A 17,730-nucleotide genomic window follows, 5' to 3' on the forward strand; every position below is an offset into this window, starting at 1 on the left:
TTCAGCAGTGCAGTGAAACAGAGGTTTCCCCTTCATGGGAGTCCTCAGATTAAGAGGAGATGTTGGTAGTCTCCCAGCCATTTTGTTACTGAGCATAATCTGTTTTATCTAGTCTGAGAACTTCTTGCAGATATAATTTTACAGGTGTCTTAGGAGAGGATTTGCTTATAAGGGTGAAGAGGGATGTTGAGCAGTTCAGCAGTGTTGTGCTTGATAAACTCTGGGTCTGGACAGAAACAAAGCCAAGGAATTTTCATGTAATGTGATAGTGGACTTCAGTGTTGGAAGCATTGAAGAGGCACAGAGCTTCACTTCTCTCTGAGCTCAGCGGATGTATTTACCAAGTTGGGAGTCTGTGCCATTATCACTAACGGGATCTAAGATGTTGAGTGGAAGTTTCTTCATAATCTATACTGTATTTTCATGGGAACTGTCAAATAACTTGTATAACTTGTTGGTGGATGGCACACTGGATATAAACTGGTGGATGGCAAGCTGGATATGAGGCAGTGAGCCCAGAAACCCAAGTGTATCCTGGGCCACATGAAAAGAAGTGTGGCCAGTAGGTCAGGAAAGATGATGCTGCCCCTCTACTCTGTGGTGCTGGTGAGGGTTCACCTGGAGTACTACATCCAGATGTGGAGTCCCCAGTACAGGAGAGACATAGACCTATTGGAGCATAGCCAGAGAGGGGCCACAAATATGATCCAAGGGATGGAACACCTCTCCTATGAAGACGGGCTAAGAGAACTGGGGCTGTTCAGCCTTGAGAGGAGAAGCTTCCAGGGAGACCCATTGCAACATTTCGAAATCTGAAGATGGGATCTAAGAAAGAAGGGGAGAAGACTCTTTAGCAGGGTCTGTGGTAATAGGATGAGGGGAGATGGTTTCAAACTTAAAAAGGATACATTTGGGTTGGTTATAAGGAAAGTCTTTTACAGTATGGATGGTGAGGCAGTGGAACAGGTTGCCCAGGGAGGTGTTGGAAGCCCCGTCCCCGGCGGCGTTCAAGGCCAGGCTGGATCAGGTTCTGGGCAACCTGATCTGGCTGTGCATGTCCTTGTTCACTGCAGGGGAGTTGGACTAGATGGCCTTTCCATCTAAGGTCCCTTCCAGCTCTAAGGATTCTGTGATTCTATGATATTAATTTATGATGTGTAATTTAGAACACATGGGCTGTGGAAAATAAATAGCATCACAAAAATGAAAATTTGATTTAATAATAAAAACACGAAGGAAAAAGTCAAGTAGAGGACAAAACAAAAGTCAAGTAAACTTTCAAAATAAAGCAAAGTATTTTGTAAACAAAATAATAATCAGATTGTTACTTATAAGCTTTTCAAACTGAATGCATGCCTTCCTTGTCCTAGGAACTAAAAGGCTCCCTCTTTTGTGAAGGAAAGCTTATCGTTTATAGAAATTTTTTTTTTGAAAAATCTTGACTTGTTCAGTGGATGAATGTGTCTCTATTTCATTAATAGGTACTAAAATATAGCTAATTCTGATACTGTTTCTGCAAGCCTGCATTGAGAAGTATAAAATTAGGAGAGTATGAAAATGTGACAAAGTAATGGTTTGTTGTGTGTAGGTTTGGACATGTGTTCTTTCTCTTCTATAAAATTACAAAAGCAGAAGTGCTATTCCTCTTACTCTAATTTATGTAATGTTTCTTGTGTAAGTACTTTTGAGAGGAAAGCCTTTAAAAAATTGAGGGTTGATCAGATTTCATGTCTGATCGTTTTGTTATCCTTCTGCAGGTGTGTGCAACATCAGTTGCTGGCACTGTTTATTTTTGTGAGATACAATGCAAGAGCAGGGATGGCCAGGAAATCAGGAAAGTGCAGAAACAAGCAGGGTACACGTAGATCAAGTGCAGTTTAAAAAGCCAGACCAAATGTTTAGGTTTGTGAAATTGTGTGTCAACACTTCTGAATTTAAAAATATGTTAGCAGTTTTTGTGATTTCCCCCCCCCCCCCACCCCCCCCTATTATAAAGACTGTTCTTAGTAGGTAGCTTTGTGGCTAAGTATCTTTGTTCATGTGGGAAAGTTTTTTTTTATCTTTTCAGTAACAGAACAAATTTTTTTTCTAGTCAACTGCAAAGTAAATTCAGACAAAAAAATCAATATGAAATCAATGACTTCTCAGCAGTTTGCTTCATATAGGTATTTTCAACTTACTTGTTGGTGTTATCCAAGTGGATGAATGTTCTTTTATTTTGTTGTGGATCAAATAAGGAAAAGATCTGTGGAGAGAGAGAGCTTAAATTTCTCTATTCATAGAATCATAGAATGGCCTGGGTTGAAAAGGACCCCAAAGATCATTGAGTTTCAACCCCCCCACTATGTGCAGGGTTGCCAGCCACTAAATCAGGCTGCCCAGAGCCACATCCAGCCTGGGCTTGAATGCCTCCAAGGATGGGGCAACCACAGCCTCCTTGGGCAACCTGTTCCAGTGCATCACCACCCTCTGTGTGAGGGTGTGTGCACTGGAGCCAAGTTGCTATCATATGTCCTTGACATCAGCATTTCCTTATATAGGTGTATTAAAAATTAACTTTTTTCTTGCTTGAGGAATAATTTTACAGTAGTCTTTTCTTTATTTTTGAAAGTCCATGGAAATAATTCTTATACTTAAAGAAGCATGCTAAGGCTAACTTGCTTTTGCTGGGAACCTCAGGAATTTAAAATGCAGTCACCCTAGTTTCTATTAATTTTTATTAGGTAAGAATGATATTTTGGAAATCTTTTGCTGTGCTTTTGTTTCAGAATACCATTATTTTTTCAGCTCTTGAAATGAAAATATTTATTCTATAAATACTTTCTTAATCATTGTCATAGTCGTAGGATGTGACAGCTTTTTGTCCTCTTCCTGTCCTAGCATTTGGTGTGTTACTGGCTGGATTCTGTGCAATGTCTTCTCGTATTTATTTATTTTTTGGAACTAACTTTGTCTTTCCCTTCTGGAAGATTGCAGTTCTTGCAGTTTAGGAGCTGCTTGGTTGAGACAGTTGGAGGAAGCATAAAGCAGAATTGGAGGGGTGAGGACTGCTTAGAGTAAAATAAGAGAACTAGATAGAATAAGAGACTGCTTAAATTCGTGTTTAAAATAGTGTAGCCTGTCTGTTTTCATGTAGAATGTGCCTTGCAATGTGAGACAGGGCTCAGAGCAGTTAAGGTAAGAATGTTAGCTGTATTTTTGGCATTTTAGTCTGTCTCCCCAGCTTGGTTTTGCATTCTGATGTCTGTCCAAGGATAGGATTCAAACAGAGCAGTTTGCGAAAAGCTATCTGCTCTCTGAAGCCGTGTGTAGGCTGCTATTTAACTTTCATGTGTATGTGTAACTTTCATGTGCAAGTGTATCCATCTGTATATGCTGCCCACATCTTTCTGTGAAACTTCTTATACATATGTTTACATCCAACAGCTTATGGCTGTATGGGCTGATACCTGGGCCCTCCGTACCTCTTCACTTTGAAGCTGTGGCTGAGTAAAGGCATTCTTTTGACTTCAACTGTGCAATACCTTTGTAAGTGGAATTTTTACTGTCCATTGTTTTTTTTTTCTTCTTCCTGATATCTCTGGGACCCTTAGCACAAGTTAAAGTTAACAAAGAATTGTTCTTACAAATTTAATAAACTTAATAGCTGCCTGTTTATATTTTGAGAGAGGCCCATTTGCCTCCCTGAGGGAAAAGCTGCAGCTTGAACTCAGTATTCTAATAGGCATTAGAGTGTCTGTGTGAAAAGAATAATAGTAATAACATGGAGGAGAGGATCTAGTCTTGATTAATAACATCTAAATAGGTTGGAATTCTTAAAGAGCTTCTGTAGGAGTAAAATAATGATCTTTAGGTTCCTTTGAAAATCCCAGCTTCAATTTTAAAGTAACTTCATCGATCCTAGAGGCTTTAAATACATTCGTCACACAAGACAGCAGTTCTGATTCTTCAGGGTACAACTGCCATTGTGAGCCATTAGGTTTACATTTTGATCTTTCCTATGACAACTTCTGATCCACATCTCTGTCAGTTGAAGGTTTTGGTTCTAACTTTGAAAGCAGTTAAGTGCATCACTGACTGTATTTCCATCAAAGAAATTACCAGGAGTATTCCGGAGTGGATTAACTAGGATCGGAAGACCAGAGTAAACTGAAAGATGGGGATACCTCTTAGATGAGATGATCTGACTTCAGAATTCGCTTCTGAAGGTGATGTTTTGTCTTCACTGACATAGTATGTGTTTACTGCAAGATTTGTGGGTGTAGATATTGACGGTAGTGTTTGTCTTCCTATTTTCTCTAATTTTCCTTTTTCTTAGTTTCACAGTGAAATGAAAGGGTCTGTGTTCACCCTGATTTTGTAGGTGGTAGAAAGAAAGCATTATTTTACCTGATGATGGAAAAACTGTGGAAGTTGTTTCCTTTAGAAATGTACTGCCTGACTATTTTTAAGAGGGCTGAACACCTTCAGAATTGATCATTTTGTTTATGGTAGTAACAATGAAACTCTCTTCTGTCCTTCTTACAGAAGTAGTTTTTTATAGAAAGCAGAACTTCCTTAATGCGAAAGAGCAAGAGACTTCCTAACTGCTCGTGATACAAAAGTTACTTGTGTGGTATATTGATAGACAGTGTGTAGCCTAAGTTCAAAGAGCTTAAAACAAACTACTGTAGGAGCTGTCTGTCAATACTTTCATCTCCTGGAGGTGATCAATGAGACCCCACCAAATTACCTTTTCTGAAAGTTTCTATAAAAGCTAGGTATTTCATAGATGTTGCATCACTGAATCTAGTGGCAGATGGTTAAATTGGAGTTATTAAGTAATGAATTTCCTGTGATGATCAAACTGCAAATGAGGTGCTGTTTTCATTGCTCTTGAGAACCTATTCCTGAACTTTGGTGTTTGAGGTGCCATCTTTGAGGGTGACTTTATCTGATAGCAGTTGTTTGTTTTCCTAGTGCTGTAGTTGTACCTTTTAGCATAATTATGTCTTTTGTCTTTGGTGCTCACACCTTTGTATTTTAGTGGGTATCAATATTAATTCTTTTTAGTAGTTGATTTGCTTCAGTAATTGGGCAAGCTTTTCTTCCCTTGTTGAGAGATAGATTGTTTGTTCCTTTAATTGCCTTTTCCCCTTTTCAGGAAGTTAATGTGTGTGTGTGTGTGTGTGTGTGGAGAGGGAGATGTTTAAGCCCAGGTAAAAACTGTATATATTATTTTAAAGCAGTATCACAAAGATTATGAGTTTGTCAGTACATCCCTTTCTCTCCTGTAAATACCTCAGCTAGCATGGGATTTATTGTCTAAATCTGAAGTTGCACAGAATGTTGACAGTGCAAACTGATGCCTTTCCCAAAGACTTTAAGACTAAAATGGCTCTGTGTGCTGTTAACAAGAAGGAAGTGTATTGTATGTCACCTAGGAGACAGATTCTTACTAGAGTTTTACTGCAAATTGAGCGTAATGGAAATGGAATTGTAGAGAAGGAACAGTAAGCTGAAGCACTGTTGAGATAGGGTGCTGTGTTCAGTTGATAATAAATTCTAGCAGTTGCAAATTTTTTATGTTTGGATTATTTTTTGTAATAAAGTGTGGTCATGAAGACTGGAATCTTACAAATACAAAAACAGTGTATTAGTTCCTTCTGCCTTGAGCTTTGGATTAGCCCAATCTCCCAGTTCTTCACAAGCCCTCAGAAAAAAACGGTATTATATTTTATTCCTCTATTTTATATGTTCAAAGTTTATGCGGTAATCTGTGTTTCAGAAAAGCTGTGGAGAATGATTTACCATAGCTCTGAAGTTGTCCTTGGGATCCTAGGTGCAACCACAGTACACATTTGTGAAATGTGTTTATGGTGAAGAATTGTCATGCAGCCATTTCACAACTGTTATATATTTGGCATGTGACAGCTCATCAAGTGAATAGCAGAAGGGTGAAACTGTGAGGTGAGCCATTAGATTAGGCTACAGTTTTATCTAAATGTAGTCTTAAACCTCTCCTTTCTGTCCTTTTTGCCCCTGTTTGATAATGTATTTAAGGAAGAATTCCCTCATTCAGAGAGCGTGAATTTGGATTCATTTTCAACCTGCACAATGACAAGACAACCGCTTCCCATCATAGCAGAAACAGTCAAAAAACAGAAGTGGCAAGTCTGACGTAAGGCCCTTATATTTTAGTTTAAGGTTAACTGAAGAACTGGATACTGCCCTGGCTTCCTTTAAAGCAGTACATACTTATGGAGCAGTTTTTTTTTTTTTGTTTTTTTTTTTTTTGTTTTTTTAAAAAAAAAAAAAAAAGCCAGTGTAGTTAAATGGGGTCGATGCGGAGTTGTTTGCAAATTCAGTTAGTAAACTGTTAAGTCCTGTATCCAAGTCGCTGACAAAACATTGAAGAGAACTGCCCCCACAATGGAATCCTGATGAACCCTAGAAAAAGCAGCCAGCCTGATTTAGCCCTGTTTGCTATAACTTGAGCTTTACCCATCACCCATTGCATTGTGTGTTCGTCCAGCTGTGTGCTGGCTGTTTTGTCCAGATGGATACTGTGAGAAGCTGTACTGAAAGCTTTGCTGCAATCCAAAAATCCTTTGGTCCACTAAGGTGAGTAACCTTATCATAAAAGGGAAATTAAATTAATTAAGCAAGCCTTTTCCATTATGAACCCGAGTTGGCTGTGACCAATGGCTGCTTTGTCTTTCAGATGCTTTTCAATAGCTCTCAGAATAATCTCTGTAATTTTGCAAGGCACGGAGGTGAGACTGACAGGCTTATGATTACTGGGGTCTTCTTTTTGAAATGTGGGACGTTTGCCAGCTTCCAGTCAGTGAGTGGTCGGACTCGATGATCTTTAAGGTCTTTTCCAACCTGAGTGATTCTATGATTTACTGGGACATATCCAGCTTCCATTATAATTAGGAAAAATTGCTAGGTAACCTCTCAAAAATTCTGTAATAATGTTAATTTACTTTCAGAGCAGAGTAGACTTGAAAAGCATGCAGATAGAGAGTGCCTGTAACATGGATAAGCTTTGTTTGAGTTTGAGTTTGTTAATTTGAGACCTCTTTCCATCTCTGACTGCTTATAGTACTCCATTCAGATACAGAAGTTCTGGTGGAGGCTCAACATGTATAACATCACAGTAACATAATGATTTCTTCCTTGTGGTTTTTGCAAAAATCGGTGTTTAAGATCAAACCAGCATGAGTTTGATTCTTTCATGTGAGAGATTTTATTTAATGTTGCTTGTTATTTCATCCAAGGTGCATCAAAAGATGAGAAAAAAAATGCATTAAAAATAGCCTACTTGTTATAAATGAGTGCATTTCATTGTTGTGGATAAGAAATGTACCACTTTTTTTTGAAAAGGGACAGTGCTTTCACGTGGCTTCCATGAAAAGGAAGGGTTTCAGGCTTTGCTTATTTGACACGTGACCATCACTACACAAGTGCTCTGCTCGGCTTGGCTTGAGTACACTGTTGCTTAGAACTGAAGAATGTATGCATGCTTGTCTCCTTTGTGTAGTGCCTTTAAGTTAATGCAGAATGCTTCAGGCATTGTTTTTGTTCTTATGCTATAGAACTTCTGTCAACGTTTCTATAATATGCTGGTTTTCATTATGGAGCTCGGTGCTGTTTGGCTATTTCTTCCTGCAAAGTTCTTGAGAGAATGCTTCATCTCACTGACTGTTTCAAAATTCAAAATTATTTTATCTCAATGTTATTGATAATAGTGTCTTAAAAAAAAAAAAAAAAAAAAAAAAAAAAAAGTAACAATAAAAAAGTTCCTGCTATATAAGATTTTTTTTACTTTATTTAATACAGTGTAAAGTCAGAAGCAATCCATACTGGAAAATAGTTGTAGCATTGCTAAAAAAAAAAAAAAAAAAAAAAAAAGGATATATGGCAGTATTTTTTTTAATATACATCAAGGAGACATAATTATAATCTTTAGTTTTCTGATAGTTTATAATTTAAGAGTTAATGTTACTGTTTAAGTGATAAAATGTGATACCTGACAATGACTGCTTATGAGTTCATTAGGTAGGAACATCTTTCAGAGCTGGCTAACCCTTTGTGTTAGGGAAAGGAAGAAACAGAAGAAAACACTTCCTGCATGCTAGAAAAGAAACATTTACATTATTTAATTTCCTGGAAAACTGAAATGATTTAAATTATTTTAATATTCTTTAGAAGATCTCTTGTCTTGAAAAGTATCTGTGTAGCCAAGGGACAGTATGGTTTACAATTAATCACTTTCCTTTTTTTTCACCCTAAAATTAACATCTAATGTCTTTTTTCTGAAGGGGAAAAAAAGAGGATGATTTGTCTGTCTCAGATGTGCTGTGGAGTCTACGCTAATTATTGTTCAGCCATTAGAAACTGATGCTTGGCAATTCATATAGTAGTATTGCAGATGCAAGCAATTTTCAGATAAAACAGAAGTAGTGAATCATTTTTATGATGGCAGTGTCTCAAAAAAAAAAAGTGATTCCATGGGAATGATATTTTTGGAATTACTGCTTCCCAGTTCCCTCTGAGGACTGATTTAATCTGTCAGAACGGTGACTTCAGTGGTGGTGCATGCCTTCATGTGCAGTTTAATTATGGGTATAGTAGTCATGAGACCCAGTTGTGTTTTGTTTCTGGCAAACAGTAAGTTCAGGTTTATATCTGGATTACAGAAGAGTACTTGGAACATCTATTAATAACAGTTATTTAGTAAGCTTTCCTTTAAAAACACTTATGTTCTGAAAACAAGGACCCAATAGACTATCAGGCAATTGAGACAGGAATTAAATGCAAAAAATTATGGGAAATTAAACAACTGTGTGGTAATCGCTAACTGTGTTGTCCACATGAGGAGTTTGATGGGCTGCACCAGCTTCAATCTAACATTTTAAAATTCTGATGTTTACCTTTGATAGTGGTGTTATACAGTATTTCTCTTCTAGGGCCTATTTAGGATTGTTTATTTAGTTGTGGTAAGACTAATACTTTTTTTTTTTTTTAACAAACGTGGAAATAACAGCAGCTTGTCTCTCTTTGCAGCTTTTACGAGAGTTGAAGCACCCTAATGTGATTGCATTACAGAAGGTTTTCCTTTCTCACAGTGACAGAAAGGTTTGGCTGCTGTTTGATTATGCTGAGCATGACTTGTGGGTAAGTACAGATTTCCCTGAATGTTTGACCTAGTGTAAAAGGAGCTTGGACAAGCTGAAGTGTGTGTGATGTGCCTTTGTATAACACAGAGATGCATACGTTTCTTCCTCTGTAATTCAGGGTCTAACTGACATCCTGTTCTTATTACACTTTGGTCTTTCACTTAAAACCTGCAAAATCTCTGTAGAATTTTTAAAATGCCAGACTTAATTTTGAAGCTAAAACAGTATCCCATTAAGATTTAATTAGGGTTAAAGATGGTATTCCTAAATTGAGACCTTCTAAAACAGAGATTGGAAATCTATTTAGTATTTTATTTTCCCTGCAGTTTTAACAAAGAAAAAGGAAAGAGTGGGACTGTTTACTGACTCCTTTTACTGAGATACAATGGCATTAACATTCTGTCATTTAATTTTGAACACTGAATTTGTGGCAGTACGAGTGGAATGAAAATTAAACAAACAAACAAACAAACAAAGCACTATTGATTGGGTCTGCTGATGTGCTAAGATTATATGGAAGAGGCATAGAGACTTGCACGTCAGTAAATTTCCAGTGAAATGTGAAAAGACTTCAGTAAGAACTGAGTTGCCTTGACTTGGATTAAGACTTAAACCCAAAAGCTATCAAACATGACTAGTAATCAGTATGTTTATAATTCCTTTGAAAATACTATAAAGAAGAGGAAGTGGAAAAATGAATTCCAATATTACTTCTTAATGCTTCAGTAATATGGAAATTGCTATTTGTAATGATACTATGATAGTGACAGAGTGGTTGGGTTTTTTTAATTTTTTTTGTACAAGAACTAATGCATATGTACTTGTAAATGAAAAAAAAAAAAAGGTGTAATCTGGAAGAAAAGTAGACAGACTATGTAAAAAATGTACTTTTGGCTTAGAACGATTGCAGTAATGAGATTTCAGTCCCTTTTTATGTTTAAAAATGTATTTGAATTTCTCCTGTAGGGTAGCACCTTTGTATTTTAAGTTTTCTTCATCACATTTATGTGTACAGTGAATCTGTATATTTCTCCCAACTGGTGCCAGTGATGATGAATAGGAATGCAGCAGATAAAACTCTGTATGGAACAGAATTTATATGTGCATCATCATGAGTTTACTCATTTTTAAAAAAAACAGCCACGACAAACTTATTTTACTGCTACATTGAGAGACGCTCAAAACATACTGTTGCTCAACTTTTCCATTCAAATTTATTTGGGGCATCTGCTTTTTACACAACATGGTGACTTTTTGCATAACTTAACAGCTTTATCTAAAGAATTGCTGCAGTCTAATGTTCCTATCACCCCTTACACTTGGCTGAGTATTGGTCATAATCTCCGTGAATTTCGTTCTTTTTCATTATTTGAAATTGAATGCTTGCTATACTAGTTATTTGATGTGAACTGGTCTCCCACTTCCTACTGCTTTTTTTTTTTTTTTTTTTTTTTTTTTCCCTATGGGACATGCTACACAAATCATTTCTCCTTTCCTATATAATTGCCCATATTTTCTTGCTTCTTAAGCCTTTGCAGGAATTCGTTTTCCTCCCTTGCATAAAGTTAGCCATACTCAAGGCAATCTTGGTTCTGGCTTAACGTCGGTCCTCATTTCCTTTACTGTCAGCACTTCCCAAGCATCGCTCTTGATTCCCCTTTTGTCTCTTTTGCTCACTCCCTACTTTGTGTCTTTTTCCACGCTGCCTCCTACACATGGAACAGCCTCCCAATTAACGTACGTAAAGATCCTTCACTATCCTCTTCAAAAGCCTCCTGAAAATCCACTGATTTTGTAACACATTTCAGTAATAACAACCACTTGTCATTCTGTCTGTGTTGTGTTGTGTTTTGCATTTTCTGTGCTTTACAACTTGTGCCCTTCCAGCAGTTTGAGGTAGGAACTGTAATAGGGGATTGGCACATTTTTGTGATTGGTTTACACCGTGTGCTTCCCCAGCACCACTTCAAAGCAAAGTAAGTCTCTTCATTGTGGATATCAAATTTAGTAAGATTTAAGTTTTGATAAGCATTGACTTGATGTGCCATCACTAGAGAAATACAGACTCCCAGAGACCAATGCAGTTTCAAATGTAAATGTCTTAATGTTACGTAGCAGAACTTGTTTTTAAAGATGGGAATCTTCCTTCTATTCAACGCTGCCCAACTTTAGTATGACATACTGGCTTCAATGAGAAGAATAAATGCTCATTACTTATAAACAGATTAATTAAAATCATTACATTTTCAGTTTCTGTACTGCAAATATTTGGCAAAAGATGAATGAACTATGTTAGATGCTATCTTTTTCTGTTCGTTTTGTAATGCTGAAGAAAACTGTCCCATTCTAATAAGGAAAAGTGATGGTGCCAATTAAGCTTATTAAAAAGTTCTTTCATAGTGAGCAACATTCTTTTTTAACTTTGCATTTAGTTCCCAAGGATTAGTGTACTCAAATCTGAAATTTGAGTTATAATAGCACCATACTGTATAATTTGCAGTAACTTCTGTTGATGTCATTTTCAAGGGATAAAGAAAACCATGCCTGTTTAGAACAACTTCTGACAGGCATTGATGAAGACTTATGATGTTATCGTTGTTAGCAAATGTATTCACTGTCTGATTTCCAAGTCTATCAAAGATTTTCCTTCATCACCTCTCAAGTAATGTTGTACAAAACTATGCGAAAGTGTTAATGGGATTACAGAAAAGAATGTGTAAGAATATAGCAGATTTTTTGACCAACTGATCTATAATTCATGGTTAATTAAAACAATTGCCAAAATTTAGTGTGATCCACAAATGATTTCCTTATGATTTTTCTGGGCTATCAGTCTCTGATAACTGATAACATTTTTAAGGTATTGAATGTGCCACATGCGCTGATTTGTAGTGTATTGTCTACAGCGTCATCACTGCTCACATATGCTTATACTATGAAGTAAATATGAGATTCCTTAGCTTTTACCTCACTGTGTGCAAAAGAGACGTCTGACACAAGGTTATGAAGGTGTGTGTCAGCCTCTGTTATTGAATATCTCATGCATTATGGCCTACACTCTTTCTTTAACTCCTGGTAATTTGCTTCAGTCTCACAACTTTGATGTCTGTTTTATTTAATTGAAAGCAGTTTCAGATGTTCACAGCTAGAGAACCAACTATCTCTTGTTTCTTTTTCTAGTGAAGGACTTCACTTTTTCAGTGTTTACTCATAACATCTTGGATGTTTTTCGTTCAAATTGTATCCGGATTTTCTCTCCTGATTAATTCATGTTTAGACTAAAACAGACAAACAAACAAAATTACTTAACATATACCTGAGTTAATCTCAAGTCCATGAGTAAATACTATTTTTAATTAACCTCCTCAAATATGCAGTTAGGACTTCATAGTCTAAGAGAAAAACTATGTGTGGATGGAAAAGTGTGATTCCTTTAATTAATATATCTGTTTTACTTCTATGGTCTTTAATGACTTAAAGAAAAAAAAAATGTTATTTTGAATGCATGGGTTTCTGTTTCAACAACGTTTTGAATAATATTCCTGTATGCTAAAAGAAGTTGTGAGGGTTTAGCATACCAATTTATGTAACAACCTTGCAAATATGCTTAATCACATGAGTGTTTTATAATAGATCTAGGTTAGTTTTCTCCAAATCTGGTATAATCAGTTATAACTCTTACTTCCTCTAGGTTTCAGTTTAGCTTTCAGTCATGATGATAATACTTGTTGATTACAAATATTTTTATTCGTGTTAAAATACCTTTCTCAGTGAAGTAGCAGCTTTATATTTCTCTTCTAATTTTCTGTAGTCATGTGTGTATTTTTCTCTTAATCCAGTTCCAGTCCACTAGGCAATTCTCTGTGTAGTCTTCTGTTGTCACATGTCTTTACCAATGAAGGATTCTGCTAGAAGATAGAAGAATATAAGATTTATGGGGGCAAAAGAGAGTGGGCTGGCATAGCTTTTGTTTGCTTTGAAGATATGATTTTTATCAACAGGCATTGTTATGGAAAGTCATCTTTATGGCATGATTTATCCTTTCCAAATAGATGGGGTTGTTTTTGACACAAAAGTGCTGGCTGAATGTCTTGCATATGGCAACACCATTCCTTGTTGATAGTAGTCTTGTCTGAGAATCACTTCACACTTACATTATTTCACTTTATTTTTTGCCAGGGTTGTGGGAATTTAAGGATAAATTGTATTTAGCAGTGACATGAATACTGGATATTTCAGGTATATAGTGAAAGAGTGATTGAATTCTGACTTTATTGCCGTTTGAAGGTTGTTCTTGTATTGTTGTGTTTTTTTTTTTTCTAAACATATTTTGGTCTTAATTGGAAGAACTAGAGAGACCCCTACAAAACCTGGGAAAAAAATACTGAATCTGTTTTATGTTCACTGTGCTTCAAAGTATAAATATTTAAAGGAAGTCAGGTTTATCAAAACGTAGAATGTTAAAGCTTCTTTCGCTGTCAAAATGTTGACCTTTTGTCTCTTGAAAATTTATTTTTTATTTTTTCATTGGCAATTTGAGTTAAAGGGATTCTAAAGAACAACCATGTAACAGCATTGTTAAGAAGGAGGGAACTGAAACTTATTTTTATCTCTTCTGTTTTGTGTGGGCTAGTACGTGTTGACTGTCATAATGTAGCTGAAATTGGAAATGCATGCAATGTCAGTAGGAGTACTTCTATCCATTTTTGTTTTGATATGAGTTTAGTTTGTGATATACCCTCAACAGAATTTTTTTAGTCTAAACATTAGTGCCTGAAATCAGTTCTACGCTTAGGCCTGAAACAGCAAACAAATGTGAATTAAGATAATTGGGTCTGCCTTTTTTTCCTGTTTTTGAAAGTTGTGCAAACAATGCATGTTTAGCATTTCCAGATTCTTATTTTTCCTTCGCCTTTCAAGTGCTTTACATTTGATATATAACAGTATTTGAGTACTTATTGTTGAAGAGAGAAGACTTGATGCCATGTAATCTGAATCATCCTCTTTACCCTGGCACAGGTTTAATGTGTATCAAACCTTCATCTGTTTAATAATAAAGCCTAATTTTACTGGTGTGTTGGAATTGACTGACATGATCGTATTCTTTTATCAGAAGTTGGTTGAGGGTATATGTAAAAAGTATTTTGTTGAAGAATAGGAGCACATAGACAATTTACTTCAGCAGAGAGAGCCACCCACTTTGAAAAGATTGTTTCAGTTTGATGGAGATGCATGTAATTAAAAAATAAATATATTTAAGCAGTAGAACTCAAGAAATCTGGTTTTCCAGTGAGTTGTGTCTTAAGATTGAGCTTCTGCGTGAATCATCTCATGTCTGTTGAGGTAGCAGCCCATATTGCAACATTTTTAGTCAGACACATGTGAAATACCACTTTCAGGGACTTAATTTCATGAGAACTTCTGAATGTAGCTTGTTTGTTTGTTTGACAACTGTTGTAGTAAACAGCAGCTCTTGGAATCAGAAATGGGATGATACTACCGTAGTGTGCGTAAGTTTGACTTGCTTTCAAGCAGACTAAAGTTAGGATCTTTTTGAGTGCTCATTTGGATACTGGATGTATACACTAGGGATTTTCTTGGAAAAAACTAAATGAATTTGAGCTGTATTATCTTGTGTTCTGTTTAAATTGCTTATGGTGGAAGGTTCAGAAAATGTACGTAGTTCCTCATAAGCCAATTCAATAATAATAATTCAAGCCTATTTCAACACTTTTGGTAACATCCAAGGTGCATGAACTACTGGACTGAATACTGTTCCATGAGTCATAAGTATATTTTCTTTTCTTTTGGCAATGTCTGTATGGTAACTGAGTTATGGCTTGAACCACTGGTTGAACACCTGGGGAAAGGACTGGATCAGCCCTGGGAGCACAGGTGAAGGCAATTCATTTGTGTGACCAGAAGGCGTGGAGCCTGGCTCCACCTCTCTTAGACTCCATTTAAGGGCTGACTGCCACTGGGGAAGGATCTCTAGTTAGAGATCCGTCCTTTGTGGAGTCCTTACTGCAAGCCTAGATCTTCAGAAGATCTTCAGAGATGGGTGAGCACCTTTCCTTTCCCTTTGTAACACCATTCCATCTTTGCTAGTCCCTTTGCTGATATGCTCCTCTATCATCTTTCTACCCTATTAATCTTTCTGATTGTAAATTTGTCCTAGTTCTTGGTTCTGGGGAGAAGGCATGTCTCTTGAGACTCAGTTGGACTGGTTGAGGGGAGCCTCTGTGCCTTTTAACAGGGAGTTACCCATTACAAGCACTTGTTTCTTTTTACTGTGTTTACTGGTGGCTGTAAGTATGTTTTCTTGCAGATCTTGGTCATAAGTATCTTGGGCGTCTACTGCTATAAGCTTTGTATTAGGTTTTGGTAGTGAAGCTGGAGAGTGAGGACTGAAGTGCGTGTGAGGACTTTGGCTTTTCTATGGCACCAGGGACTAAGGTACTTCTTTTCACTGTTAGCTGCTATAGGATTATGATTATTAACAGATCTCTCTGCACCTCTAATGTTATTCAATCTTTTAACTACTTCTAGCAACTCAGGCACTTGTCACGGCTGCACATCTTGTGCAGGTACTTACTTTATCACTGGGAGAAGGTTCAAGGCAGTCACTGCAACCACTGTCTGAACTAAGTCTCCTTGCTTTCCAGACAAAGGTACAGTTGGCCCTTCTGGCTGCCAGGATACACTGCTGACTTAATTTCATCTTACTGTCACTGGAACCCGTAGAGCCCTTTTCACAGGGCTACTCTTCAGCCTCTTGTCCCCCTTGAGTTTGTACATGTAGTTAGAGCTGTCCCTGTTCTAGTTGCAGAATCTAGCGTTTGTCCTTGTTAAATTTTGTGCTGGGTCATTCCCCAGCCCTCCCGTTTGTCAGGATCTCTCTTCAAGGCCTCTCTGCCCATGAAGGAATCAACATGTCCTCATAATTTAGTATCATTGGCAAATCTACATCATATGCCTTCAAGTCCTATATCCAAGTAGTTGATGAAAATGTCAATTTTTAGGGCAGAGAACTGACCCTGAACTGGAGCCATACAGAAGTCCACTAAACAACAGTGTTGTGAGTATTGAAAGAAAGAAAATCAGGTTTCTTGGTTCTTCGGAAGAAAGCAGGCGGAAACATAGGAGGGTAGGGCAGAAACCAGAGGTCCTGGCCTAGTGTTGTTGCATTTGGGAGATGCAACTCAAGCATCTGGGGCTAGAGGTGTAAAGTTCCTCCTGAGGTGCTAATTTAGTTGTGTTGTGGTCTATGAGACCATTTTGCAGACTCTTCTTTTGTATGCCTTTATTATAATATGAATGTTTTCTGTGGATTCTAATCAATTTTCAAATGGGTAGAGAAATCCTGTTTAGTGGTTTTATGTGTTTCGAAAAAGGGCTCAGATTGGCTTGTGGGTCTGTGTGCTGAAATTCTTGCCTTGTGGTGCTCTTGTATTTTTTTTTTAATAATTTAATATAAAGATATTAATTTTGAGTTTTAGAGAATGGTTACTGCTTTTTAAATCATATTGTAGTAACACGTGAAAGTTGTTATCCAGTGACATTGTACAGTGCTGGAAGATAGGGATTCTGAGTTGAAGTTCTGACAATCTTTTTGTGACATGACGTGTGAAAACATGTCCAGGGAAATTATTCCTTAAAGCTTTCCTTTATTGTTTTCAGAGTGATTGTACAATTAAAGAATCAGGTACCAAGAGCTTTGTTTTTTAGTGTCCATTTATATATTAAAATCTATTAATCCTACAGATTATTTTTAAACTTTTTTTTTTTTTTAATATAAAGGCACTCCTGTTTTATGCGTTGTAAGAAGTATCAATGGAAACATTAGTGTTGATTGGAAATAGCACTTGATTTTGCTTCTTAATTTCTCTTTAAATAGTAGTATCTATAACTTTGCTAACTACAATTTAGCAGCGGCTGAAGTATTGGAAGTTGCTGAGGTTCTGGTGAGAGCCAGAGGTGACATTATCCATGAGGAAACATTAACCCATAACCATTTCTATTTGGACTGGTAGTGATAGTCATAATGTGGAGTGGTGGTGGAGGTCTAACTATCGGCTGTCGCCTAAATTTGGAGGAGGATGATCTGAAACTGGACAAATCCTGTTCAAAAATTGGGTAATCAGTAGTCTTGCCACACTAAAGATTAACATTTGGAATAGCTTTTGTTACAACTGCAAACTGTCTTTACGACTTCTTTCTCACAAAAAGTGTGTAATTGAAAGCTGTTTTGTTATTTGAAATGCTTCTTTGAATCTACTTCAAAAAGAGTAAGGTGTTTTTGTTTTTTTTTTTATCAGAATGAATAAGTTTTTGCTTAGTGGCAGTGTGTTAAAATCGGTTTTGTCCCTTGCATAGCTCCACCTTGTCTGAGGATTGAAAAGGTAGAAGGGCCTCATCCCATTTTATTTCTTGCTATATGGTGCAGCAAAATCAAACCTGACACATGATCTTCACATAGATCTTACAATAAATATTAATCAGTTTATGAATATTTCATGATATGTCAGTAATCTTGTCATTCTTTTTTTCTTAATCTTTCAACTGA

The 17,730-nt window shown here is 36.7% G+C and overlaps 1 protein-coding gene across 2 annotated transcripts in view; it reads left to right on the forward strand.

Moving 5' to 3' along the window:
- CDK19 (cyclin dependent kinase 19) overlaps positions 1 to 17,730 on the forward strand; it is a gene marked incomplete at both ends in the record, with an annotated part of 114,040 nt that overhangs the window by 34,468 nt on the left and 61,842 nt on the right. For both annotated transcript variants that reach the window (XM_079532965.1, XM_079532966.1), the window contains one exon: positions 9,052 to 9,162. In XM_079532965.1, coding sequence (XP_079389091.1) covers positions 9,052 to 9,162 — 111 coding nt within the window. The remainder of the gene's footprint in view (positions 1 to 9,051; positions 9,163 to 17,730) is intronic.

Source organism: Tetrao urogallus (assembly GCF_951394365.1).
Source record: "Tetrao urogallus genome assembly, chromosome: 2".
NCBI classification, from domain to species: domain Eukaryota; kingdom Metazoa; phylum Chordata; class Aves; order Galliformes; family Phasianidae; genus Tetrao; species Tetrao urogallus.